Source organism: Lissotriton vulgaris, chromosome 7 (assembly GCF_964263255.1).
Source record: "Lissotriton vulgaris chromosome 7, aLisVul1.2, whole genome shotgun sequence".
Taxonomy (NCBI): domain Eukaryota; kingdom Metazoa; phylum Chordata; class Amphibia; order Caudata; family Salamandridae; genus Lissotriton; species Lissotriton vulgaris.
In genome coordinates, this window is record NC_141695.1 from 366,483,465 (window position 1) to 366,510,337 (window position 26,873).

At 47.3% G+C, this 26,873-nt stretch overlaps 1 protein-coding gene across 2 annotated transcripts in view; it reads left to right on the plus strand.

Moving 5' to 3' along the window:
• LOC147701659 (transmembrane channel-like protein 7) overlaps positions 1-26,873 on the plus strand; it is a 475,400-nt gene that overhangs the window by 194,562 nt on the left and 253,965 nt on the right. For both annotated transcript variants that reach the window (XM_086930288.1, XM_086930289.1), the window contains exons 4-6: positions 1-113; positions 2,800-2,882; positions 7,516-7,661. The exon at positions 1-113 is cut by the window's left edge and continues 49 nt beyond it. In XM_086930288.1, coding sequence (XP_086786414.1) covers positions 1-113; positions 2,800-2,882; positions 7,516-7,661 — 342 coding nt within the window. The remainder of the gene's footprint in view (positions 114-2,799; positions 2,883-7,515; positions 7,662-26,873) is intronic.

Consider the following 26,873-nt stretch of genomic DNA (forward strand, 5'->3'; position numbering starts at 1 on the left):
AGTCCTTATGAATTTCTTGACCTTTCTCCTCATTGGTGGATTTATTGTGGTTCCGAACATAGTCTTTGATGCTCTTCAACTGGGCCAGGAAAATGGAACAGTCAACAATGGCGGTAAGTGAGCACCTACAAAAAGAAGAGTGAGATAGCAGATAGAAAATCAGTCATGCAAAAACAATTACATTGAGAAGGTGGCAGCAGGGACACAGTCATTGAAAATATCACAAATACACACGTTTGTGCCAGATTATCACCATTCACACATTGCAACGATGTGTGGAAATCTGTAGTGTTGCTTTGTGAAAATGGCACTACAGAGCATTGGTGAAAGGGACCCTTGTTATTGCCTCAGAGAAACCCTGGTTCCATTTAGTTTGGATCGCAGCTCAAGACATTTGACAAAAACAAAATCGGCAGAGGATCGCATGTCATTACAGCCAGTGTGTCAGAATTTGGAGGGAGAGGAGACGAAGATTTATGGGAACCCATGTCCTTTCAAGAGCGCATGAAGATGCAACTGTACATAGCAGTTGCTGATCCATGATGGATAAAGTGGAGGTTATATCTGAACCACTGTGGACAAGCTCTGCCAGGGCATGAAAGTCCTATAAGAAGGACTGAACTGTGGAGTTAGCCTATGCACTTGTTCCGATAACAACATTGGGGGCAGTGTAAGATCTTTTAATTGCTGCTTCCACTTCTTTCATCAATTGCTTCTAGCAGGACTGCTTCCTCCAAAAATATTCCCCCTTTGGTAGAGAGACCAGCCAGAAAAGAACACTTTAACAGAGGGAGGAGGAAACTCTTCCGAAAATGACTGCAAGCAATACCTTTACACCTAGAACCCTGGAAATTACTTGCGATTGACACCTTTCCACTCAATCATCAAAACATTTCTTATTGCAGCATGTAATGATGAGAGATTCAGGCTCCTTGAAGTGATAAAAGAGAAAGAAATCTCCCTCTGCACTTTTGGAGCGTACAGTAAAGTTAGATTATTAAATATACTAGCAAATCAGACAAGTCCTGCCCCAGCACAAAATGTCCTCTGATCTCCTCATCATCTGCACCATCCTGAGAGTCGACCACATAATCTGGGTGCCTTGGGCCTCTTAGGTAAATGAGCATTTTCTCTAGCCAATAACATGGCTTCTACAGCATCAGCATTTTCAATCATCTTCTGAACTACTCTTTTTGTATAGAGGCGGGACTTGTTTCATCCTCTTTCATCCTCTTCTTTGGAGAAGATCTCCGCATGGTTCCTCTTAGCTGCTGCTTTCCCCTCCATTGAAATGCAACACAGAAGTGCAAATCTAACTTCCTTAAATAAAGATAGACCAACAACCTAATCTGGCTCCAAACGAGATTTTGCCAGATAAAAATATGCATGTAAGGAGTCAACATATGCGTGTAAAAATATAGAGAGCCGGACTGCTGACAGAATCTCTCTTTGAAATGAAATTAAATGAAAAATGGTATTTGTTAGGGCGCACAGCCACTCAAGCTAGAGTGTCTCTGCGCCTAGCCAGCGGAAGGAAGAATTGAGAAAGCCTCAGCCTAGTGATTAAACAGTAACATTTTCAAGTTTTTCCTGAAGGAGAGTAGGTCGGAATTAAGGCTCGATGGCGCTGGGAGGCTATTCCACAGTTTCGGGCCAAGGAAACCAAAGGTTCTGCCGCCGGTACGGGCCAGACGCATCTTAGGCACGCTGGCCAGGTTGGCATTGGAGGAGCGTAGCGGCCTCAAAGTAGTGTGATGATTAACCCATTTCATGAAGTAGCTGGCTCCTCCATTGTGGAATGCTTTAAAGAAGATGGCCAGGACTTTAAGGTTGTCAACACTGCAAGTGCTCCCGCGTAGTCGTAGGTCGCAGCACGCCGCATCCCGGTAGAGGGGTGCGAAGACCCCGATGATGAAGCATGACACCAAGGGGCCTTTTGGTGTGTGAGGGGTATTTTTCAAAACTCTGAGTGCTTCAATCACTTTTGATCACTCTTGTCCCTCTCCCCTGTTGGATTCACTTTGTTTATGTAACTATTCCTGTGGAGCATGAATCCAACGACCAGCTCTACCTCCCTCATTTGATTTTTACATACTCTCGACATAAACAGGCAATGCTGGTGGTAGAATGAAGCTAATCTGAAACAAATGTAACAGTTTGCTGCAAGGATGCCCTCACAAAAAGCACAAATTAAAAAGTGTAATATGAGAACGAACACAGCAGGCACTACAATACAATTTAGAGTAGCAGCAAAAACAGAAACCACATTCAGTTCATTTAACCTTTACATTATATGTCCTAAAATAATGGCTACACAGCAGTCATTTCAGCAATCTCTGTGATGTAATCTTGTAGTAAGCTACTAAGCCCCAAAGGGCAGGTTTTAGACAAAATGTTGTCAGCCAACATGTTTCGTGACAAACTTGTCACTTCAGAAAGACTATATAAACACCCCCCTCCCACACACAATTTATAATGTTACACTACGTGCACAATACCAAAAATTACATTTCTTTTTACAAACTATACAAATCTCTCATGGCGAATACAGGCATTCTCTAGTGAACAATAGATTTATCATATCCAGTGGTGCACCAAATACATGCTGTTACTTTTTTCATTACACAGGATTGTGGTTTGCAATTTTGTGACCTATTTACATTGCATACAAATCCTTGCTGTTGAAATCACGAATCCCTACTACATTGACCTTCATGTAAGGATCTTTCAGGCTTGGCATGTTTCCCCCTTTGATGTTTGTAATGTTGTCTGTGTGTTCCCTGTGTTCTTTTTCATCAGATCTGAACTGCACAAGCTATGACCCAGCACCCCAGGGCCTTGTGAGCTTCCACATCTATGTGATGGACCTTCTGACTGGAATGGTGAGGTTCTCCTAGTAAACTATTGCCTCTATCTTTATACCCAATGTACCCCATAATAAACCCATGCCTGTAGAATAAAAACAAATAGCACTCTGGATTAGTCCTTCACATAGAATGTAATGCTCTCTATACTTGGAGTTACTACTTGTTCAGAGCCTAATAGGTCAGTGGCACTATCTGAGCTCCTCTAGCCATTCAGAGGGGCCGACTGGCCAGGAAATTTCCCAAGATTTCTATTGGCTCAATCGACAGATGTAAGTTCAGAGAACAAAAACCAGGTGCTCTGCCATAACCCAATAACTATGATGTATTGTGCCATTGGTGGTGGTTTGAAGGCAGGTTGGGTTCATACTTTGTATGCAACATATTTTTATCACTCTAAACTCGTACTTCTTGACCTGTTGACTGACTCTAACTACATCTGGAAAGTGCTCGGGGTGGGGGAAGGGGGATGGCAGAACTCCCCCTCCAGACTCAGGCCTTAGAAACTCACTGAGCTAGTACTGCAATGAGTGACCCCCAAAAAGGAGGCTGTTTCTCAGGGCCCAGCATACAGTGCTAAGTAGCATGAAAATAGTGGCAGAGACATTTTGTTTGTTGTCACCAATTATATGATTGAAAAACAGATGTCTCAATGAAAGCCAATGAAAAATTAATAATTAAAATATTTTGATCTCCCTGGTGTTCCCTGGAGCTTGCGTTATTATCAAGCCAGATGTTTGGTCCCAATGTTTACTTGCATTCTGGCAGAGTACGTGTCTCTTCCTAGGAATCCTCTCCATGCTGCACCAGTGATATTGAAATCATGGTCTTCAAAATCAGTTCCAATCTGGAGACCAGCTGGAAGGGGGCATTGGTGTATCGTCCCCCGGGCCCTTGCACAGATGCCTCTACAATCCTTATGGAGACGCTGGCCCCCCATATCAGCATGGGGACTAACTTCCTACTCCTAGGAGACTTTAACATCCACAGTGAATTGGTGGACAACGTAGAAGCCCAAACCTTGCTGCCAGACCTAGCAACTTTGGGCTTCAAACAGTGCAATCAGGGCCCCACACATCGTGCTGGTCACACCCTCGACCTAATCTTGTCAAATTCACACATGCTGACCTGTCATCCTCCGATACAGGTGGGGTGGACTGACCACTTTGTAATAGGTTTCTCCCTCCCCACTCCTACAGAGGACCGCCCTCAACCTGCCCCTCTTCCTTTATGGCGCAGGCAGTGGCACAAGGTGTCCGTGGAGGCCTTTAAAGACATCTTTGTTCCCCCGGACATTTCCACTTTAGATACCCCGGACATGGCCCTTTCCAAATACAATGCTGCTGTGAATACTGCAGTTAATCTCATTGCCCCTCTAAGAGTCTGTAATCAGCGGTCTAACCGCAAGCAGGAATTATGTTACTCTCATCTACTACGTGCAGAAAAGAAAGTATGTAGGAAGTTGGAGAAGACCTGGAGAAGCTCCCATACTGTAGCAGATAAATTTCGCTACCACTCTGCCATGAGATCTTATCACAGAAACATCAGAGCTGCCCGTAAAAACCATATCATTTCTCAACTATCTGAGGCAGGCAATGACCCTAAAATACTTTATCAGGTTCTGCGAACCTTTACCAAGCCTGTTGCTTGTGAAAGTCCAGAGATGGTGTCCCAACAACTGTGTGATGACACTGCTGGGTTTTTCTTGAACAAGATCGACTCTATCTACCAAAAAATTGCTCAATCTATTAATTTGGTCGATACTAGTGATCCCTCTCCATGCCCTCAGCTCGAGACTGTTGATTCTGGCCCTACTAAATTATCCTGCATTCCTGAGATCAGTTTGGACGATGTCAATTCATTGATTGGCACCATTAAATCAGGTTGCCCGGCGGACCTCGTTCCTGCCCGAGTGATGCATCTCATAGAAAACGTTCTTAGTCCCACTATTCAGACCCTGATTAATCGCTCGCTATCTGAAGGATTAGTTCCACTGGAGTGGAAAAATGCCCTGGTCAAGCCTATAAGGAAAAACACCTCTGTTCCTTGGTCTGACATGTCCAATTTGAGGCCCATCTCCCTCTTACCGTTTGTCGGCAAACTGATGGAGAAACATGTCAACTTTCACCTCTCCAGTTTCATTGAGCTGACCGGTTGCCTGGACCATTCCCAATCTGGGTTCAGGCCAAAGTATAGTACCGAAACTGCTCTCCTTTCGGTCACGGATACTATACGTATGTCCTTGGACAGGGGTCTGTCTGTCGTGTTGGTGCTGTTGGACTTGTCCGCAGCATTCGACACCATATCACACACCATTCTTCTAAGAAAACTAGAGGAGATCGGCCTAGAAAAATCAGCCCTGGCGTGGTTCACTAGCTTCCTTACAGAATGTACCCAGCAGGTGAACATGGGCACCTTCAGTTCCAATCCCTCTAAAGTCACCAGAGGAGTCCCGCAGGGCTCCTGTCTTAGCCCTACGCTATTTAATGTTTATGTTGCCTCTTTGGCTAATATTATGAGGTCGTACTGGTTTTTACCCATTTCATACGCAGACGACACTCAGTTGTTGTTTACCTTTAAGACCTTCACTCCTGAGGTAAGGCAGGCCTTCTCGAGTGGCATGACGGCGGTCGCCAGTTGGATGGCTAACAACTTTCTCCAGTGTAATGTGGGAAAGTCAGAAGTCATGTTGTTCGGGGAAGATAAAATCTTGTGGACCCCTGACTGGTGGCCTACTAGTTTGGGAGATGCCCCCTCCCCTAAACAGGTGGTGAAAAATCTGGGGGCTCGCCTTGACCACGACCTCACACTTGCACATCACGTCAATGTCACGGTGGGGTCTTGCTTCCATGTCATCAGCCTCCTTCGGAAGGTGTTTCCTCTCCTCCCCGACAGCTCAAGGAAGACCTTGGTTCAGGCCCTCGTGTTGAGTCGCTTGGACTACTGTAACGGTCTTCTCCTAGCGGCCAATGAAGGCGTATTAAACAAGCTCCAAGTGGTACAGAACACCGCAGCACGCCTGGTGACAAATGCCCCCCCCCAGAACTCCATCCCGGCCCCTTTTTAAACTGCTCCACTGGCTGCCCATACGGAAACGGGTGGAATTTAAGACCTGCTGTGTGGTGCACAAAAGTCTGCACGATCTAGGGCCGTCCTAGCTAGCTGAAAAATTTGTCCATCATTGCCCCTCGCGCAACCTGCGCTCTAGTAACCAGCTGTTACTGGAGATTCCCCGTTTCAGCAAGACCAGACAGGGAGGACGTGCCCTCTCTGTTATGGGTCCACGTCTATGGAACAGCCTTCCCTTCTCCCTTAGGCAGTGTACCAGCCACTCAATCTTCAGGAAGAGTCTTAAGACCACTCTGTTTCAGTACTAGAGCCTCCCTTTCCTTGCACTCTCAGACAGCACTGCGCGGAGATACACCTTCGGGTGTGATTCCGGCGCGTTACAAACCCATAAATAAATAAATAAATAAATGTTTGTATCTTTAAAACGTTCATTTGGACTATTATTTAGAAATGTCAGAACTACAAAAACCGATCTTGTGGCTGGTGAGAGGGAAAAGGTGAAGGTCTCCAAAAAAAGCCTTGTTCATAATACATATTCCTCATACCACTGGAACTTCTTTAAGAGCTTAAGGGTGGTTTATATGTTGTCTTGTTCATTTAACTGGTTTTGATAATGCAAGACCCAAACCAGGGCAGTTTGAAAATCTGTTGCCTTGCAATCATCTAGATCGTCACTTATGTTAGACAGTTACACGTTTTGAAGGCAAGCTATTTAGAAGCAGTCTATGCCGCCTGTTAGTCCCCCTCGAGACATCTGCTTCTAACAGTAGCTGGTGCTGACCTTTCTTTGGTTTGGGACAGACTGTACTTCATCATCCCAGAAAAAGCAGACATTTACATAAGTCTATGGCGAAAGGAGCTGGTAAACATGTTGTATGGAAATATCAATGTTATGGATGATGGATTTGTCTTCACATCCTGCATCTGGTGAGTGTGATGCATGCAATGAGTTTACCCCAAATGCTTTAAAATGTAATCAATGAAAAATGGATGTTTGTAAGCATCTCTGCACATGGTGCAGGGATGTTTAGGGGGACAGGCCCCAGAGCAGAGGGGCGGGCGGCATGGGGGCTCCCAAAGTCACTTCCTGGCAGCCTTTCCTTGTCAATAAGGCCAACATAGAAAGGCTGGCGGAAACCAACATCATAATCCCGATGGCGGTGCTGGGGCTAGCTCTGATATCAGTCAAAGGACTACAGTTCCGCTCATCTTCCGACAGGCTATATTAGCCTGTCAGAAGAGGAGCGGAATCCCCCAAAGGTTTCCCTCCGAGCACCGTCATCATAATATGGCAGTCGGTGGGAAACCCTAGATGTCGGACAGAAAGCATACGACAGACTGCTGGATGGCTTTACGCCTAACATCCAAATCGGGCCCTTAGTGTCAGCCAAAGCAAACTTAAGATATGTTGGATCCAGCGTTGTGATTGGACTCTGAGAATAATGCTTATGTACATTTTGAAGACATTATCTCTCTCTCTCTGTCATGCACACTTTCTCTCTCACCCTCTCTGTCTAACACACAAACACAGTTTTATATTACTCAGACCCTCTTGATGTTCCCTTAATTATCTCTTTTGCAGGGCTTCATGGAGCTCACATACATGTTTTATGGATTCTATAAAAACACAGCTGTGGAACTGATGGACTTTTCCTACAACATCCCTCTGGCATATCTCATTACCACGCTCTTCTATTTCCTTCTCAGTCTGGCATGGATTGTAGCCAGGTAAGAAGATCCTCAAACATCTACTGCTGGGCTGGACCTGCATGGTGGGCGCTGAGCGGGGTGGGTAGTATCTTGAAGATGTATTTGTCGAGGAAAGATCCGTATGTATGAGCGTCAACGGTGGATCAATGATTTTAGCAATGTTTTTCTTATAAACTGGTCAGACTATCACCACATCAACTCTGAAGCTCTTCATCATCAAGTTAAGCCTTCCATTTTACCCCAACAAGTTAAGGCATGAAAGCACATCATCTTGTCATAACCAGCACGGTCCAGGTGAGGATGGTCTTCCTGGTAGAGTCTATAAAAAACATTCTTTGGGCATTAAATAATGGCCTCGGTAAGAATTGTTCAATGCAGAAGCATATTATAGCATCACAATAGTTTTCCTTTCAAGGAATAACTCTGCCAGCCACTGAACAATAGCGTGAGTATGTTTGCACACAATACTTTTGCAGTCAAGTTTAAGAAAGCAATCATTTAGCATGTGGTATGTGTAAAGCTTTCTTTGCAGAAACCATAACTAAGTTGCTCAGAATCTGGTGATCTGAGGCTGCCAACAACACTTTCGCAGCAAGGTCTCACTTCACCAGCAAAAACATAACTTTAAATCGTCCATAGCACAAAAAGGGCCTTATTGGGAACTGTGACATTGGTGTTTTCATCCATCCCACCACAATCCACGAGGATCCCCCTCTTCACTAAAATCCATAAAAGGTATTGAAGGGCCTGATATTTGAACGCTATTCTGACTCTGAAAGGCCCTGGGTTGGTAAGGAAGTACACTAAAGCCATCCTCCCCAAGGATCACCAATGCTTGTCCTTGTCTATGATAAAGTTACAATCTTTGCTTTTATTGGAAAACCGGAAATAGTATAAAATCCTCTATATCACTGGAAAATGTGAAATATGAAAAATATTTCCTGGTTCCTAGTGAAATGTGTATTTCAACATCAAAATAACAGCCCTCAAACACTTCTGTAGAGCGTTACCACTTTCTAAACTACTAGGATTATGTGCCGGGGAGGACCAAATTATGTGACATGTTTATCTAAATTATGCTGCAAAAATGCAAATTATGCAGCACACTCTGGCAGTATCTTAAACAATATTTTTAGCTAGAAACATATTTAGTGACATCTGCAAATTATACAAATTATGCATCAACTGCAAGGAATCTCATAATTATGTGTTGAAAACACTCAGCGACAGAATCACAACATATTAATTTATAAATGAAAGGTAAACAAAACCTAAACATTCTAATTCTTGTAAGTGCACATTGTTAGCTGTGAAGAAAACAGATTCCTAAAACTATCATCCCAGATAAACATGTAATAAAAAAAAATACATGAAGGGTCACGTGTAATATGGCCCAATAGTGCCATCTTGAGGTCATGGTGACATTTACAGACCTATTAGCCTTCAGCCCCATGGTTTATGATATCACCTTATCCCAAAAATGGAAATATTGTCCTATAAAACGGGGTCACCACAAATTTAAGGCATGGGCTAAATAGACAATTGACCAGGGCTCTTATCTTCCAAGAGGACCCATGAAAAGGTGACATTTCTGTCTATTTGACCTCTGTTTACCACGCCTAATTCTCTATCTAAACGTCTCTCCCTCTCTCGCATACCTTTACCTCTGACTCTGACTCTTTACACAGTGTCATCATAAGGATTTATGGGCCCCTGACAAGACAGATTTCAACTGTTTTTGTATGACCATATTTCTGAAAGTTTTGCAGTATCTTTTGGAATCACGTGGACTTGAATTTCTGGCAGTGGTCAAAAAAATTCAAAATTTCCCAGAACATGGGCCCCCGAAGTATGGATTGTTCTTGCCACCAAAAACTGTCTTTCAGAGTTTTGCACCATAGCAATACTCAGCCATTATTTAGGTGCCAACATTTTGTCCTAGTGGTTGCCATGAACAGCTGCGCACTGGTTGCTGTGCCGGGTGTCCATACCCATTTACCTATTGACTCAAAAATGAGGGAAAAGTCAGGTGGTTAAATACAGATGGGATACTGACCTTGCTAATTTGAACTTCGTGGCTGGACCCTGGTTGCTGCCTCTTTTTTCGCCACCGTCAACCCTCTACCGCTCGCCGGACCCTCTTCGCGGGTCCTGCAGCGCATTGACATCAGCGGGAGCTGTTAAAGGGGCTGCTCAACTGAGGAGGAACTTTGTGGGCTGTGTGGCGGCGGAGCAGGGCTGCGAGTGTTGAAGCAGGGACTCCATCTCCCAGGAGCCCCAGTGTGCCCAATCTCTTCCAGCTGGGCGGCTCTCCCTGCTGGACACGCCCGAGGTAAAAGTGGTTGCCTGCACCGTCCCGGTGGGATACTGACCTTGCTATTTTGAACGTCGTGGCTGGACCCTGGTTGCTGCCTCTTTTTTCGCCACCGTCAACCCTCTACCGCTCGCCAGACACGCTGCGCGGGTCCCGCAGTGCATTGCCATCAGCGGGAGCTGTTAAAGGGGCTGCTCAACTGAGGAGGAACTTTGTGGGCTGTGTGCCGGCGGAGCAGGACTGCGAGTGTTGAAGCAGGGACTCCATCTCCCAGGAGTCACTGTGCGCCCAATCTCTTCCACCTGGGCCGCTTTCCCTGCTGGACACGCCCCCCGCCCACCGAGGTAAAAGTGGTAGCCTGCACCGTCCCGGTGGGATGCTGACCTTGCTATTTTGAGCGTTGTGGCTGGACCCTGGTTGCTGCCTCTTTTTTCGCCACCGTCAACCCTCTACCGCTCGCCGGACCCGCTGCGCGGGTCCCGCAGCGCATTGCCATCAGCGGGAGCTGTTAAAGGGGCTGCTCAACTGAGGAGGAACTTTGTGGGCTGTGTGGCGGCGGAGCAGGACTGCGAGTGTTGAAGCAGGGACTCCATCTCCCAGGAGTCCCTGTGCGCCCAATCTCTTCCACCTGGGCCGCTCTCCCTGCTGGACACGCCCCCCGGATACTTCCCTCCCTATTTTAGACGGCCACTAATCCCGCTTCGCGGGAGCGCGCGGGAGTGCGCCGGGCTAAGCCCGGGCAAAGGGCGGGCCCTCTGAGGCCCTCAGAGGCACGACGAGGCTGGGCTGGGCCCATACCCTAACGTATTGCTTAGGATTGTTTGTGCATATTCCTTGTTCGCCTATTTGCCATGTGTTAGACCTGTCTGCTTTTGAGGGTCCCCTCACAATTATGATTTATTTTGTCCCCTTTGGCCTCTGAGTGTTATTATCTTTTTTTTATGTCCACCCGGACTTTTGGTTGTCAGCATTGACTGGGGGACTAGGTGTTCCTTGGGTAAGACGTTTCGCCTTTCCCTTGAGGCCTAGTCATCCTCATGAAAATTTTGTGAGATCCAAGAAACCTAAAATGGAGACCATCAACTGTCATAACGGTCATCTCAACCAAGCTGACCCATTGAGTTGCATGGAGAAGGTTCTGGAACCCTCTAGCAGGTTCCAACGGACTAGGGTCAGCCTATAAAAAGGCCAGTACTCAGGTGGCCATTTTGTGAAAAGAAACCTGTGACCAGAGAAGGAGAGAGGCAATATTGTGAGGAGGACAGTGCTTTACCAGGGAACGATCGACTTGTGAGCCGGCAACCACCTGTTCTGACGCTGCCCCTCTGGTGTTGACCAAACCCTGATCTGACAGAACCATAAAGAATTTTAGTGCCCACACTATTAATTTGCCTCAGAGAACTTGTGAAAAGAAAATCAACCCCAAAGTCTGGCAGTCGGAAGGAGAACATTCAACAAGGACTGCCCGACACTCCAGAAACTCCAGAACTCCACCTGACACTGACTGTGGAGCCTGCACCCCGCTACAGAATCGGCCCTGCTAGTGAGACCCCGAACTTACCGAGCGGAGAGAGAGCGGAGACTCCAGCGTCGGCGGCAAGAGGAGCAGCGGTCGTATCCCGGAGGAGATCGGGAGAAGCTGTCCCGCGGCATCGTCGAGGAGTCAGGCGGAACAACGCCAGTGAGGGCGGAGCGGAGGAAGAGCTTCTGGAGGTGCCCCCGGCGTCAGCAGAGAGGGAGGAGCCGCGGCCACATCCGGAAGGGGATCGTGAGGAGCGGACCTGCAGCACCTAGACAGCGCAGCGGAAGGAAGGTACAGCTAGTGGTGCTGGGCCGCTGTGGAAGAGCGCCGCACGGCCACATTCAGACCCCGTGGTGAGGCCGCCCCCCCCCGGAGACTGACTCGCACAGGCAACGGAACACCAGCGGAGACCAAAGTAAGCTGGGGCATCCATTGGGTGAAGGGTGGAGTCAGTTCTAGGAGGAGCGGTGCCTAAAAGGGTGTCAAGTGATTCACGCCAGAAGTAGAAACCGGCCTGGTAATTTCCCTGAACTACACTGCCACAATACGAGCAAGATATAAGAGCACTATACCTGAGGAACACGAGGACTGCCAAGCGAGTAGGGGAGTAGGGGGAGGAGATTGAGAGGAGAGAGTGGAACTCGTGGGGGGGTTTAGGTCCAGATAATAAGGAATTAAGGAGAGAAAGGCTGAATCCCTAGTATAGGGGAAAGTGTAGGTACAGTCACACGATCAGAGGAAACAGTGTAATAAGATCCTGCCAAGCTGTATGTATGACAGCAGGGGTAATGTCACTGGAGGCAAAGTGAAATGTGATGTTAATTTGCCTATTCTTTCCTAGTGATACAGCCGTGCCAACCATTGTGAAGTATTGTGTTACAGTGAATGTTAGAGCGTTTTGTTCCTGCAGCCGTGGGGGTGAAGTATACTCTGGTTCCCTCTAGGGAATCATTTAACTCAATAATCTTTCTGTGTGTAACTGTAGTGTATTGATTTCTCTAAGAAGAAGGAGGGTCATGTAAACTGATACTGAAACGTGTTATGAAATGTAATAAGTGATATAAACTGCATTAATTTGAAAGGTGTTGTACTAATGTAACAAAAGAGCTATCAAACCAAAGAGAGCAGAGTCTATTTTTATGAAGTACAAACCTTATTTTCCTAACAAGGTATAGTGTCATTTTTGGAATGGATGGGCGCTGAGTTCCTGAGAGGTGTTACGCAAGCTTCACACAATAAGCCTTTGGAATTAGTCTTACCCTCTGTGCCATGCAATCCATGTGTTGGCTAGGGAACCCCTAGGTCTAACATATTGGTGTTTTCAGCGGTGGATACTACTTGTGCTTGCGTATACCTTGCAGTAACTCAGGGTGCACCATAGGCCTACACCTGGAGTTTTCTCCAAGCGGTCTCCCAAATTTATATTTTGATTTTCCAAATTTACTCCTGGTGGTGGGTGGAGGTTGTCCTCAAATTACACTTCTTAGGTCTCTCCTGAGTGCCCATTTGATACCATATTTGAAAAATGGAATTGAACCTTGAAGAGATAGAGACCTACACTGTGGCCCAACTTAAAGAGTGGTGTCAACAACAGGGGGTGTTCTTCAAGAAAGGTGCCAAGAAAAGCGAGTTACAGACAAGCTTGAGGGCATGGGTGGAAGCTCATACAGAGGAGGAACGGGACACAGAAGAGAGTGATAGAGACACTGTCCTTGGGACAGGGCTGCTGTACCAAACTGAAGGGGGGAATCTGCTGACAGGTCCCAGGACACTTTCAAGGGAGGGCAGCAGTGTCTCAGTGAGGAGCTTTAATGAAGCCGAGCTGGAAGACAAGAGGGAAGAGAGGAGACTGAAATTGGAGTTAGCTAGATTAGAAATGGAAAGGGAGGACAGAAGGTAGGCCCACGAACTAACAATAAAGGAGCTAGACCTTAAAGCCTTAACATTAAGGTCCCCCAATCCTAACAATGGTGGCAGCGAAAACAAAGAGATCACCAGAGAACCCAGACCTTACTTACCCAAGGATGTCATTGCTAGCTACACCCCAGGTGATGATATTGCCAAGTGGCTAGCCGCCTATGAGGTCTCCTTAAGGGCCCATGGGATCTTGGAAACCCACTGGGGGGGTGGGCTGTATAAGTACATGCCACCTGCTGGCAGGGATACCTTGTTGGCCCTGGAGCAGGATGAGCAAACCCACTACCCTACAATGAAAGTGGCGCTGGTGAAAAAGTTTGGACTAACCCCGGAAAAATACCGTCAAAAATTTAGGGGAAGTCACAAATTAAGCACACAGAATTGGGTGAATTTCTTGGATTACGCGAAGAAAGACTTGGAGGGTTGGGTGAAAGGCAGCGAGGTAGGGGATTATGAAGGTTTATATGACCTCATACTCAAGGAACACCTACTCGAGAAATGCTTTCCCGAGCTGCGACAACACCTGGTGGACAGCAAGCTGACCAGCCCCAGGAAGCTTGCTGAGGAGGCGGACATCTGGGCTAGTACCCGGGTGTCCTCGAAGGGGACTGGAGGGGATTCCCATAAGTCTGGACAAGGCGCCCCCCAGAAGAAAGAGGGGGGAGATAACAAAAGGGAGTTCTCAAAAGGTCCACAAAATACTTCTCAAGGTAGGGGCAGAGGATTCATCCCTAAGGCTAACCCACCCCGCAACCCTAATCCTGGCCAAAGCCAGCAGCCAAGGGTTGTCCATTGCTTCGAGTGTGGTGGTGTGGGACACTATAAAGGAGACGTGAGATGCCCAAAAAGACCACCCCCTCCCACTGGAGGAAAAGCCCCGGGAATAACTAGTGTAGTGCTCGGGGAGGAGATGCTGTTGGATAAGGGAGGGGAGCGGGCGGGTGTCACTTTAGTGTCCCTGGGAGATAAGGAGATGGTGCCAAAGACCCAATTGCCCTCAAATACTACCAAGTATGAGCAGTGGGTCACCATCAATGGCCATAGAGGGGAGGCTCTGAGAGACACAGGAGCCAGTATGACTATGGTGAGGAGTCATCTGGTGTCTCCAGAGCAGGTCATCCCAAATGTACTCCATCCCGCTGTGATGGCTGACAGCAGATTGGGCCACTATCCCGTGGCCGAGGTACCCTTTGAGTGGGGAGGGGTTGCAGGTTCACTTCGAGTTGCCGTAAGCCCTGCCGTGCCTGTTGATTGCCTGTTAGGAAATGACATGGAGCACAATGCTTGGAGGGAGGTGGAATACCGGACTCATTCTGAGATGCTGGGTACACCTGACTGGGCCTGTGTCAGCACAAGGTCCGCGACTACCCGGAGGGGGAGTTCGCTTACGCTGGAGCCTGGAACAATGGCCCAGCCCGCTGCCAGAGAAGAGAAGGACAGTAGGCAGGAGGAACCTGCCTCAGCATCTCTACCTCGTGAGATAGATAGGCCACCTGCGGAGGTGGATCTGGATCCACGGAGGAGAATGTTACTTCCCTGGAGAACCTACTCGTCCCTGCTGAGTGGCATGTGGAGGGAGGTCCTTCCAGGGAGGAATTCTGCAAAGCTCAGAAGGAGTGTCCTACTCTTGAGGGGCTGCGGCAACAGGCCAAAGCCCAGGCAGCAGGGAACGTTGTAGGGAACTACCAGATTTACTGGGAGGATGGACTCCTTTACAGTGAGGCCAAGGCACCCGGACATGGTTCATCCAGGGCCTTGGTGGTCCCTCAATGTTTTAGAGCCTTTCTTCTAGAACTGGCTCATGAGATACCCTTGGCAGGACACCTAGGTCAGGACAAGACCTTTGCCCGGCTTGTCCCCCACTTTTACTGGCCTCGGATGAGAGTGGCGTCTGATACCTACTGTCGGATGTGTGTGTCTTGCCAAGCCAGTGGGAAAACAGGGGTGAAGCTGAAAGCTCCCCTGGAACCACTACCGGTCATTAGCACCCCCTTTGAAAGGGTGGGCATTGACATTGTAGGGCCATTGGATCCACCAACTTCAGCTAGTCACAGGTTCATCCTGGTTCTAGTGGATCATGCCACACGGTACCCAGAGGCAATTCCTCTGAGGACCATTACTGCATCTGCAGTGGCAAGGGCCCTGATGGGGATCTTCACCAGGTTGGGTTTCCCCAAGGAGGTTGTGTCCGACAGGGGGACCAACTTCCTATCAGCTTACATGCGGGCTATGTGGAAGGAGTGTGGTGTCACCTACCGGTTTATCACTCCTTATCACCCACAGACCAATGGTCTTGTGGAAAGGTTTAATATAACCTTGAAAGGCATGATAAGAAGTCTGCCTGAGAGCCTGGGGAGGAAATGGGACGTCCTCCTGCCCTGTCTCTTGTTTTCCTACAGGGAAGTGCCACAGAAGGGAGTGGGCTTCAGCCCCTTCGAACTTCTGTATGGGCACCCTGTACGGGGTCCTCTCAGCCTGGTGAAGGACGGATGGGAAAAGTCTCCCAGGAAGCTTCCCCAGGACGTGGTGAGCTACATGCTGGCCTTCCGGAGCCAAATGGCCAAGTTGTGGAAGCAAGCTTCTGACAACTTGGAAGCCAGCCAAGCAGTAATGAAGGAGTGGTATGACCACAATGCTCACCCAGTGGAACTGGAGCCTGGACAAAAAGTGTGGGTGATGGAACCTGGAGAGCTAAATGCCCTCCAGGATCGTTGGACAGGCCCCTTTGAGGTATTGGAGAAAAAGGGTAAGGCCACTTACTTGGTGGACCTTAAGACCCCGAGACAGCCCCGCTGGGTGCTTCATGCCAATCGCCTCAAGCCACACCATGAGAGGCCCGAGGTCGTCTTAATGATGGTGACCGATGGAGCAGAGGAAGAGGAAAGCGAACCTCTCCCTGATCTTTTCTCGTCTCAAGAAAAGGATGGGTCGGTGGAGGGAGTGATTCTCTCACTATCCCTGACTCCTGAACAGCAGAGAGATTGCCGCCAGATCCTGGAGCAATTTTCTTCACTGTTCTCCCTTGTCCCGGGAAGAACCCACCTGTGTACCCATGATGTGGACACAGGAGACAGCCCACCTGTGAAGTCTAAGATCTACCGGCTGTCAGACAAGCTGAAGGCCAGCATCCAGGGTGAAGTCGCTAAGATGCTGGAGCTAGGAGTGATAGAACCTTCCAATAGCCCTTTGTCCAGTCCGGTGGTTTTGGTACCAAAAGCGGCCCCACCGGGCACCACACCTGAATTAAGATTCTGTGTGGATTACCGAGGACTAAATTCAGTAACAAAGACTGATGCTCATCCGATCCCCAGGGCGGATGAACTCATTGACCGGCTGGGAGCTGCCCAATATTTGAGTACCTTTGACCTTACTTCAGGGTACTGGCAGATTTCCCTTACTGATGGAGCAAAGGAAAGGTCAGCCTTCTCCACGCCTCAGGGTCACTACCAGTTCTGCGTGATGCCCTTTGGGCTCAAGAATGCCCCTGCCACTTTTCAGCGGCTGGTGAACAAGGTCCTTTCTGGTATGGAAGCTTTTTCTGCTGCTTATCTGGATGACATTGCCGTCTTCAGTAGTAGCTGGGAGGAGCATTTGCAACACTTGCAAGCTGTTCTCCAGGCCCTGCAACAGGCTGGCTTGACAATCAAGGCCAGCAAGTGTCAGATTGGGCAGGGGTCGGTGGTGTACCTAGGCCACTCGGTGGGCAGAGGGACGGTGCAGCCCCTCCAGGCGAAGATCGAGGCTATCATGGCCTGGGAGCCCCCAAGACTCAAACTGAGGTCCGAGCCTTCCTGGGCCTCACTGGATACTACCGTCGCTTCGTGAAGGGGTATGGCACCATTGTGGCCCTCCTCACTGAACTTACTTCTAAGAAACAACCCTGACGGGTAGTCTGGACGGAGGCTTGCCAGCGAGCCTTCGTGTCTTTAAAACAAGCATTGTGTACTGCTCCAATACTCAGGGCCCCTGATTTTTCAAGAGAGTTCATTGTCCAAACAGATGCATCAGAACATGGCATTGGGGCAGTGTTATCGCAACTAAATGATGAGGGCTTGGATCAACCCGTGGTCTTCCTATCCAGGAGACTACTCCCCAGGGAACAGAGGTGGAGTACTATAGAGCGGGAAGCCTTTGCGGTGGTTTGGGCTCTGAAGAAGTTGCGTCCATACCTATTTGGCTCGCACTTCCTTGTTCAGAGCGACCACCGGCCCCTTCGTTGGCTGATGCAAATGAAGGGGGAGAATCCCAAGTTGTTGAGGTGGTCCATCTCCCTACAGGGAATGGACTTCCGGGTGGAACATCAGCCTGGAGAGAACCACGCCAATGCAGACGGTCTCTCTAGGTATTTCCGCCTTAGTGATGAGAACTCCCAAGGGATTGGGTAGTTCTCCCCACTTTCAGCTGGGGGGGACGCATGTTAGACCTGTCTGCTTTTGAGGGTCCCCTCACAATTATGATTTATTTTGTCCCCTTTGGCCTCTGAGTGTTATTATCTTTTTTTTTATGTCCACCCGGACTTTTGGTTGTCAGCATTGACTGGGGGGCTAGGTGTTCATTGGGTAAGACGATTCGCCTTTCCCCTGAGGCCTTGTCATCCCCATGAAAATTTAGTGAGATCCAAGAAACCTAAAATGGAGACCACCAACTGTCATAACGGTCATCTCAACCAAGCTGACCCATTGAGTTGCATGGAGAAGGTTCTGGAACCCTCTAGCAGGTTCCAACGGACTAGGGTCAGCCTATAAAAAGGCCAGTACTCAGGTGGCCATTTTGTGAAAAGAAACCTGTGACCAGAGAAGGAGAGAGGCAATATTGTGAGGAGGACAGTGCTTTACCAGGGAACGATCGACTTGTGGGCCGGCAACCACCTGTTCTGACGCTGCCCCTCTGGTGTTGACCAAACCCTGATCTGACAGAACCATAAAGAATTTTAGTGCCCACACTATTAATTTGCCTCACAGAATTTGTGAAAAGAAAATCAACCCCAAAGTCTGGCAGTCGGAAGGAGAACATTCAACAAGGACTGCCCGACACTCCAGAAACTCCAGAACTCCACCTGACACTGACTGTGGAGCCTGCACCCCGCTACAGAATCGGCCCTGCGTGTGAGACGCCGAACTTACCGAGCGGAGAGAGAGCGGAGACTCCGGCGTTGGTGGCAAGAGGAGCAGCGGTCGTATCCCGGAGGAGATCGGGAGAAGCTGTCCCGCGGCATCGTCGAGGAGTCAGGCGGAACAACGCCAGTGAGGGCGGAGCGGAGGAAGAGCTTCCGGAGGTGCCCCCGGCATCAGCAGAGAGGGAGGAGCGCGGCCGCATTCGGAAGGGGATCGTGAGGAGCGGACCTGCAGCACCTGGACAGCGCAGCGGAAGGAAGGTACAGCTAGCGGTGCTGGGCCGCTGTGGAAGAGCGCCGCACGGCCACATTCAGACCCCCGTGGTGAGGCCGCCCCCCCCGGAGACTGACTCGCACAGGCAACGGAACACCAGCGGACACCAAAGTAAGCTGGGGCATCCATTGGGTGAAGGGTGGAGTCAGTTCTAGGAGGAGCGGTGCCTAAAAGGGTGTCAAGTGATTCATGCCAGAAGTAGAAACCGGCCAGGGTAATTTCCCTGAACTATACTGCCACAATACGAGCAAGATATAAGAGCACTATACCTGAGGAACACGAGGACTGCCAAGCGAGTAGGGGGAGGAGATTGAGAGGAGAGAGTGGAACTCGTGGGGGGGTTTAGGTCCAGATAATAAGGAATTAAGGAGAGAAAGGCTGAATCCCTAGTATAGGGGAAAGTGTAGGTACAGTCACACGATCAGAGGAAACAGTGTAATAACATCCTGCCAAGCTGTATGTATGACAGCAGGGGTAATGTCACTGGAGGCAAAGTGAAATGTGATGTTAATTTGCCTATTCTTTCCTAGTGATACAGCCGTGCCAACCATTGTGAAGTGTTGTGTTACAGTGAATGTTAGAGCGTTTTGTTCCTGCAGCCGTGGGGGTGAAGTATACTCTGGTTCCCTCTAGAGAATCATTTAACTCAATAATCTTTCTGTGTGTAACTGTAGTGTATTGATTTCTCTAAGAAGAAGGAGGGTCATGTAAACTGATACTGAAACGTGTTATGAAATGTAATAAGTGATATAAACTGCATTAATTTGAAAGGTGTTGTACTAATGTAACAAAAGAGCTATCAAACCAAAGAGAGCAGAGTCTATTTTTATATAGTACGAACCTTATTTTCCTAACAAGGTGTAGTGCCATTTTTGGAATGGATGGGCGCTGAGTTCCTGAGAGGTTTTACGCAAGCTTCACACATTATGCCTTTGGAATTAGTCTTACCCTCTGTGCCATGCTATCCATGTGTTGGCTAGGGAACCCCTAGGTCTAACACCATGGCTGAGACATTTGACAAACCCACACCTGGAGGTGTAGTTGGGAATACCAAGGGCACATTAGACAATTATTTCATCAAGTCTGTCACTGATCCAGATAGGGAGAGTGCTTTGACTGAACGTAGGGCGGAGCGGCGGAGCGGCGTCGCTCCATTGAATGCCTGAAAAGTAGACCTCTCTAGTGTGCCCTGTACTACTCCATCTGGTGCTATTATCCATACTGAAAACGAGGACATTTTATCTACTGATAATGTCCCAATACTCCTGCATGACACGCCCCCCCCCCCATTGATTCTCCCAACACCTCATCCACGAATATTGTATCCCTTCCTGGCGACTCCATTGTAGGTACAGATGTGATAGTCGAGCCGCCTGTACCTATATCTGAGACCGTTAGGAAAAAAAAGGTTAGGAAACCAGCCTTGCCTAAAGTTTATGGCCCGCCACCTAACAAGAGAGGGAAAAGGGGTGGTGAGCCGCTCAGAAGTAAGATTCACCACTCTGACTTTGGCAAGACTACTAAGGCGAATGCAATATCCACATCTACCTTAAAGGCCACTGTACCAAATGCCCAAACCTCAATGGCTCCTACGAACACAGTATTAACCCTAAAATCCCCTGTATTGACTGTATCAACTCCACCAGGTTTAGCTACTCCCCTATATTGTCCGTCTATGGAAGCAGTGTGTGCTGTTCCTCTTGAAAGCTTTGAGCATCTAATCAGGTCTTTTGTTTTACCCATAATAGAGAGGCTGAAGAGGGTGGAATAAAGGCTGGGAGACATAGAACTGGCCATTAGCAATAATGTTGGATCATCCAAGGGTCCTGTGAAGCTAGTCCCACCCCCGTAGTAGTATTGCCATCTCCCACCCCTGCTGTTGTGACGGGCATAAATAAAATTAGTAAGCCTGCAAACTCAAAAAAGACAGAGGACAATACCTCCTAAACTGGTCCAACAAACACTACCACATACAGTCAGCGAAGTCCCGAAGGCAGGAAATAAATCTCTCACGGGAAATAAGCAAGAGGAGAGGGGAACTGCTAGTTCAGCTAGGACTGAAAAGCACAGGGGGCGTCAAGTCGAATTACCCCCTGAAGCGGTTCCTTTTGTGGTTGTCCTCACGGGTGTTCCGATATTAGAGGATTGTAGGAGGGAAGGGTTCTCCCAGTTAGAAAACAAAACCATGCATTGGCTTAACCAAAACCGACCCCTTCCCTTTAATATTAATGGAGAGATTCTGCATGTTCGGCGACTTCCCTGGTTAGGAAGTAGAGTGAAAAACATAAAGGGGGATCTAATTGTCATTAACTTTAGAGATCCGGAGGCTGTTAGATATATTTTAAATTGGACCCCAGGGAACGTTGGTAACTCCATCGTTCCTTGTGATCTGACTTATTTTTACCCGAGATCTCTAGTGAACCCTGTATTTCATCCCGGGGTACTAGCATGCCTGCAGATTAAACCATCTATACCATTTAACAACTGGTATATGATGCAGGCATCTAACCTCATGACCGCTGAAAATGTATTTGGGTGGGAAACTGTACCTTTCACGTGCCATAGAAATGGAAATAAGAGGATGGACTACTTTGTAGGAAATGGGAGGATGGACCATCTGTTACCCTTCACCCCATTGGAAGGCGCAAACAGGTTCGATGCCTTTTCAGGCTTTGATGATTGCGATTGACAAACGGGACTTCCCACTAACAAGCGATCTGCAAACGTGAACCAAGATGTAAATGCTACACCTAGCCCTCTATTGCCTGATATTAGAACAAACTACCCAGCCCACCATTGTCATCTCTCCTGATGACCAACCCCCACTGAACTGTGAGCCTGAGCCGGAGTAAGCTCTTAGCACCTTCACTATTAATGAACTTTCTGGTACACTGGACTGTGAACCAATTAAGCAAGATTTGTCGGTTGCCCAGGTTAAAATCCTCTCCTGGAACGTGGCGGTCTTAAGAATAAACTGCCCATCCCAGAGTGGGGCTCCTTTATGGCCTCACATGATATCTATATGTTGCAGGAATTCTGGGCCTTAAAAGAAAGTAGGGTTCAGGGCTTTGCAACATACGACATCCTGGCAAGCATTGGTGAGAGCGGTAGGCCTTCGGGTGGGCTGTCTAGATGGGTTGGTACACATCTTGGTGCTAAGGCATCTCAAATCCCAACCAACTCAATGGACGTGCAGTGCGTGTTGTTGAGTATGTGAAATGGGCCAGACATTGCTTTGATCAATGTATATTCAAGGCCAGTTAGGCGGGGTCTCGAGTCAGAGGCTATTGAGACCTTGTTAACCTTCATCCAATCGATTGATCCATTCACCGTGTTAATCCTGGGTGGAGAATTTAACTGTCACTTTGAGCCACTCATGGACCCGAATTTGAGCAATCTAGATGAGGTTGACTTCCTGTGGGCTATTCCTGACCCATTGATTACCCGGGTGAAGGCTTGGACCCCTTTGGTTCTACAATTGCAGTCATTCTCGCTAGTGACATTATTGCAAACCTGTAATGGGAGGGTGGAGCCTGACAGACGAGGGAAAAACACGTTTAATCGACTAAAAACTAGTACCTCAGTAATCGATTATATATTCATCGAAGCCAGGCATTGGGACAGGCTGCACGCGTTAAGGGTCATTGAAAGATCTGACAGTGATCATAATGCTTTGGTCCTGTCACTTAAACCGGGGAGCTTTGGGTTGAAATGTCAAACTCCGGCTGAAGATTTCACCATTGTGCCTTTAATAATAACAAACTGTAGGCGCAGGGTTAAATGGCCACATCTTCAGATGTCCACTAGTAAACTTGCCGAATTATATGAGTCTGTTATCCCATTCATTGAAGACATGGGGAAATCTGGCCACCTAGGCAGGGCATCTGAAATACACATCCAACTGGTTGCCGCACTCAAAGACATTCTGTATCCGGTGAGAAAGCCAAAATACCCTCGAACAATAATACTTAGATGGTATAACGCCTCCTGCAGGAATTCTAAAAAAGGCCTTCTCATAGCAATAAAAACCAACAACAGGGAGGAAATTAGGGCCCATCGCATCATGTACAAAAAGGCAATCTGTGATGCCAAGAAGGAATGGGAGGCCTCTATGTGGGAGGAATTGGAATCCGCGCTTAGCGCCAATGACTTTAAATCATTCTGGTCCATAGTTGCAACAAGACTTAGTGGGCATACCACTGCACTTGCTCCGAATATTGCCCCTTCAATTTGGGAAAGCCATTTTTGTGAACTCTATGGCATCCATGAGCCTTATGAAAAGCCTGTTACTGTCCTCGAACCACAGCAGCCTGTAAGCATTAGTGGGGCTGAGCGGAGACGGTTATCTACAGTTCCCTTATGCCCCGCCCCAGTTGAACTTTTCACCCTGGCTTAGGTAGAGACAGCTATAGGCAAATTGATTCCTAACAAAGCTCCAGGTTTGGACAAATTGCCAGGGGATTTGTTTAGGACACAACCGAAAATCTGGGCCCCCTATTTGGTTGTTCTGTTTAATGGTATTCTACAGAGAGATGACTTGCCACCTACCTGGTTAGGGGCTGAAATCGTGCCTATCTTAAAAAAGGGTTGTCCATTAACCCCTTCTAATTATAGGCCGATCAGCCTAATTGATACATCTCAAAAGTTGATGGGGAGGGTCATCCTTGATAGGATTTTAGGGTGGATTGACGGTAATGGGATACTGTCCGTACTCCAGGAAGGTTTTAGGTCTGGCACCTCCACTCTAGACCAAATATTTCGCCTGCAGGTCCTATACTGGAAGACAGCCAAGGTGGAGGGTGGCAGCCTCTACCTTGTGTTTGTGGACCTGCGGGCAGCTTTTGATCTAGTTCCACGGAAAAGATTGTGGAGAGTACTAGCAGACTTGGGCCTCCCGCCCTATTTGTTAGCCATTCTTTCTAGGCTTCATGAAAACAACTTTGCCCAGGTGAGGTGTGGCACGCACGGCGAACTCACAGATCAATTTCCTGTTCAAAAAGGAGTTCGCCAAGGGTGCGTATTGGCGCCAACGCTATTCAGCCTCTACATAAATGGCCTCGTGGAACACCTGAATGGTGTGGAAAATAATGATGCCCCTAAATTTGCCACAGGTAGAGTGCCCGCTCTGATGTTCGCAGACAACACCTTGTTGTTGTCTAGAACATCATCGGGCATTCAGAGAATACTTGATGGTTTTGTGGAGTTCTGCGACCTTCGGGGGCTGGAAATCAATTTAGGTAAAACTAAATTTATGATTTTTAAACCTCCGAAGCGCGTACGCCCAAATTTTGTTTTACATGGTACTCCCCTTGAAAGGGTTACAACATTTGTTTATTTGGGTGTCACGTTAACTGAGAATTTTGGTCGGAATATGCAGATCGCCAAATCCACACTCAAGTTTTCCCAGCTAGCGGGGGGCATCAGCAAGGTTTCCAGGGTATCTACTTTCAGGCCGGCGTCCCCAGCCCTAGAGATATATTTCCGGCAGGCTAGGCCGGCAGCGACCTATGGGGCTGAACTTTGGGGGCACAAGCAGATAACGAATCTTAAAAGGGTGGAGTAGTCTTTCGTTAGAAATTTAGTTGGGTTACCACCTAGCACGCCATTGATCCCTCTTAGATTCGACCTTGGCATGCTGCCAATAGAGGAGATCACCAGTGCTAGACCAATTATGCACTGGAAGAGGTTGTGGTCAGTCCCTGAACTGGATGCGTACAGAGCGGAATTTTCTGAGATTTTGCCTCTTCTTAAAAACAAAAAGATCCCTTGGCTTCAGCATATTAGTGCTGTTAGTACCCGTTTAGGTTTTCCTGAACTATGGGAAACTCCTGAGATTTTCTGCCTCGAGATATCCAAGAATGAACTTCTTTCTCAGATACGTACGTCAAACTATCAAATATTAATGAGCTCTGCATCACTGGGTAAGCTGACATCCAAATTCCTCCTAGTTAAACCAGAACCTAAAGTCGAGGAATTTATGGACTTAATCGAACCCCCAGTTGCCTGAAAGCTGTATCTTCAGTTAAGGCATGGCACTCTTCCAGTTAGGTCTTTTACATCTAAATGGTCAAATCCTAACAATGAAGTTTGCCCAGCTTGCAGCTATAAAACTGAGAATGTAACCCATATGCTGTTTTTCTGCCCTGCCTATTCTGCAATTAGAAAACACTGGCTAACACCCATTTGCAAGAACCAGGGACTTTTGCACTTTACACAGGCCTGTAGGATACTGACATATGGTACACATCCACCCATTGTGTTTGCACTCTATCGTTATTTATTTAATATGTGGCGCAGGAGAAATACCTTTTTAACTTGATTGTTGTATACACAATTTTGCTTAATGTCTTGTATCATGATAACTCTTAGTTTAATCCTCTTTTTAACATTTTATGGTTATTTATTGTTTTACTGTCTGTGCTGATGTATTTTATATGCACTTTTTATGGTCTTTCGACCAAAATAAAAGTTATCAACAACAAATACAGATGGACGAGTCTGCAAATTAACAGGGAGAGCCAAGCCACAGTCGAGCCTAGGTGTTGCTGGTCTCTATCAGCCCATGTACGAGCTGAGCCCTGAAAGTATTTAGCATTTAATTCATACAAAAACATCTTGTATAAATGTGATAAAGTTTCCAAAAAATTTAAAAAAGTCTTTGCGGAAACATTTTACTTTAGTAGAGCTGAATATATCTCTGCATTGAGAGGCATTTATTAAAGGAGATCAGTTTTAAGTCTTGGCTAGACAGCGCTTGCGTTGTCTCTTCAACACATCTTGTATATACTTTGTGGGCTTCAGCCCACCCATAGCCTTCCTGTTTTCTGGCTACTTTCTCGTTCCACAATTTTTTGTCCCCATTTCTCCATTGCATGCATGTCCCATGCCTCTTCCTGTGTTTACTTTGCAAACAAATGATGGACAGAATGCTGAATAAATCAAACATTCACCCTCAGTCACAGAGCTGGGTTAAATCCATCATTATTTTGCTCGCAATGCAATTCTAGCTTGGACTCAGCCACATGCAAATCAGTCTTGTCCCTGCTCCCCAGGGGAATAGCACAGCCTGAACTGGCAGGACAGGTCCTCCCTGGACCGGAAACAAGCATCCTTGGTCCAGTTTTGGGTTATCACCCCTCTTAAGCTAGACTAGCAAACTCGTGTCCTAAGGTAACTATAACTTGCACCCCCGCCACGCGCAGTAGTCTCATCAATAATTTCACTGCAAATGTTTCAGTGATATTGTCAATTATTTTTTATTTTTACTTTAATAAATCCAAAACTAATGAACAGATTTACACCAAATTACAAAAAAACACCCTTTCTGGGCCAAGATCTAGCTTTCTAACAAAATTGGTGTAATTCTGTTGTCTAAAATCCCTATTGTAAATTGCATTGGGAAATCGCATTTTGGAAACACCCCTTTTTCTCGGTCCATGCTTGACGGGTCACCCCAAAACTTTCCATACAGCAGTTGAGGTGACCGGCTAACTAATTTTGAAAATGTTGTAAAAATTCTTCAACCAATGCCAAAGCTTTTAGTAAAACATTTTTTTTTCCTATGGTAGTGAGGTCCTAGCTATAACTACCTATCTATATAGGTTACACAGTGGCGGTTGCCACTGGGTAGTTATAGTTAGGATCATGTTTCCATAGGAAATGCTTTTATTGTGTTGCTAATAACTTTTAACCCGTTTGATGAATATTCACGAAACCTTTCAGAAAAGTGCTACTTTTTGACTAGTTTGCACATTTAAAGTTTTGGATTGATCTGTCAAGTGGGGGCCAGGAAAAGGGGGGTTCCCAAAACACTTTTTCCTCATTAATTTTTCCATTGAAATATTAGACACCACTACAGCCCAAACCGCTGAAAGGATTTCCACCAAATTTGACATCAAGGTAAATCTCGGTCCAGAAAGAGTGCTTTTTGTGTTTTAGTGTAAATCAGTTCAATACATTTTGGAGAAATTAAGGTAAAAAAATTGTATATTTCACGCCGCAGAGGATCTCAAAGTGAGATCTGATTGCCTGCCACCACCCTACCAGGAAGTACTAGCAGCCATCTTAGGACTCATGACTCGGTCCAAAGT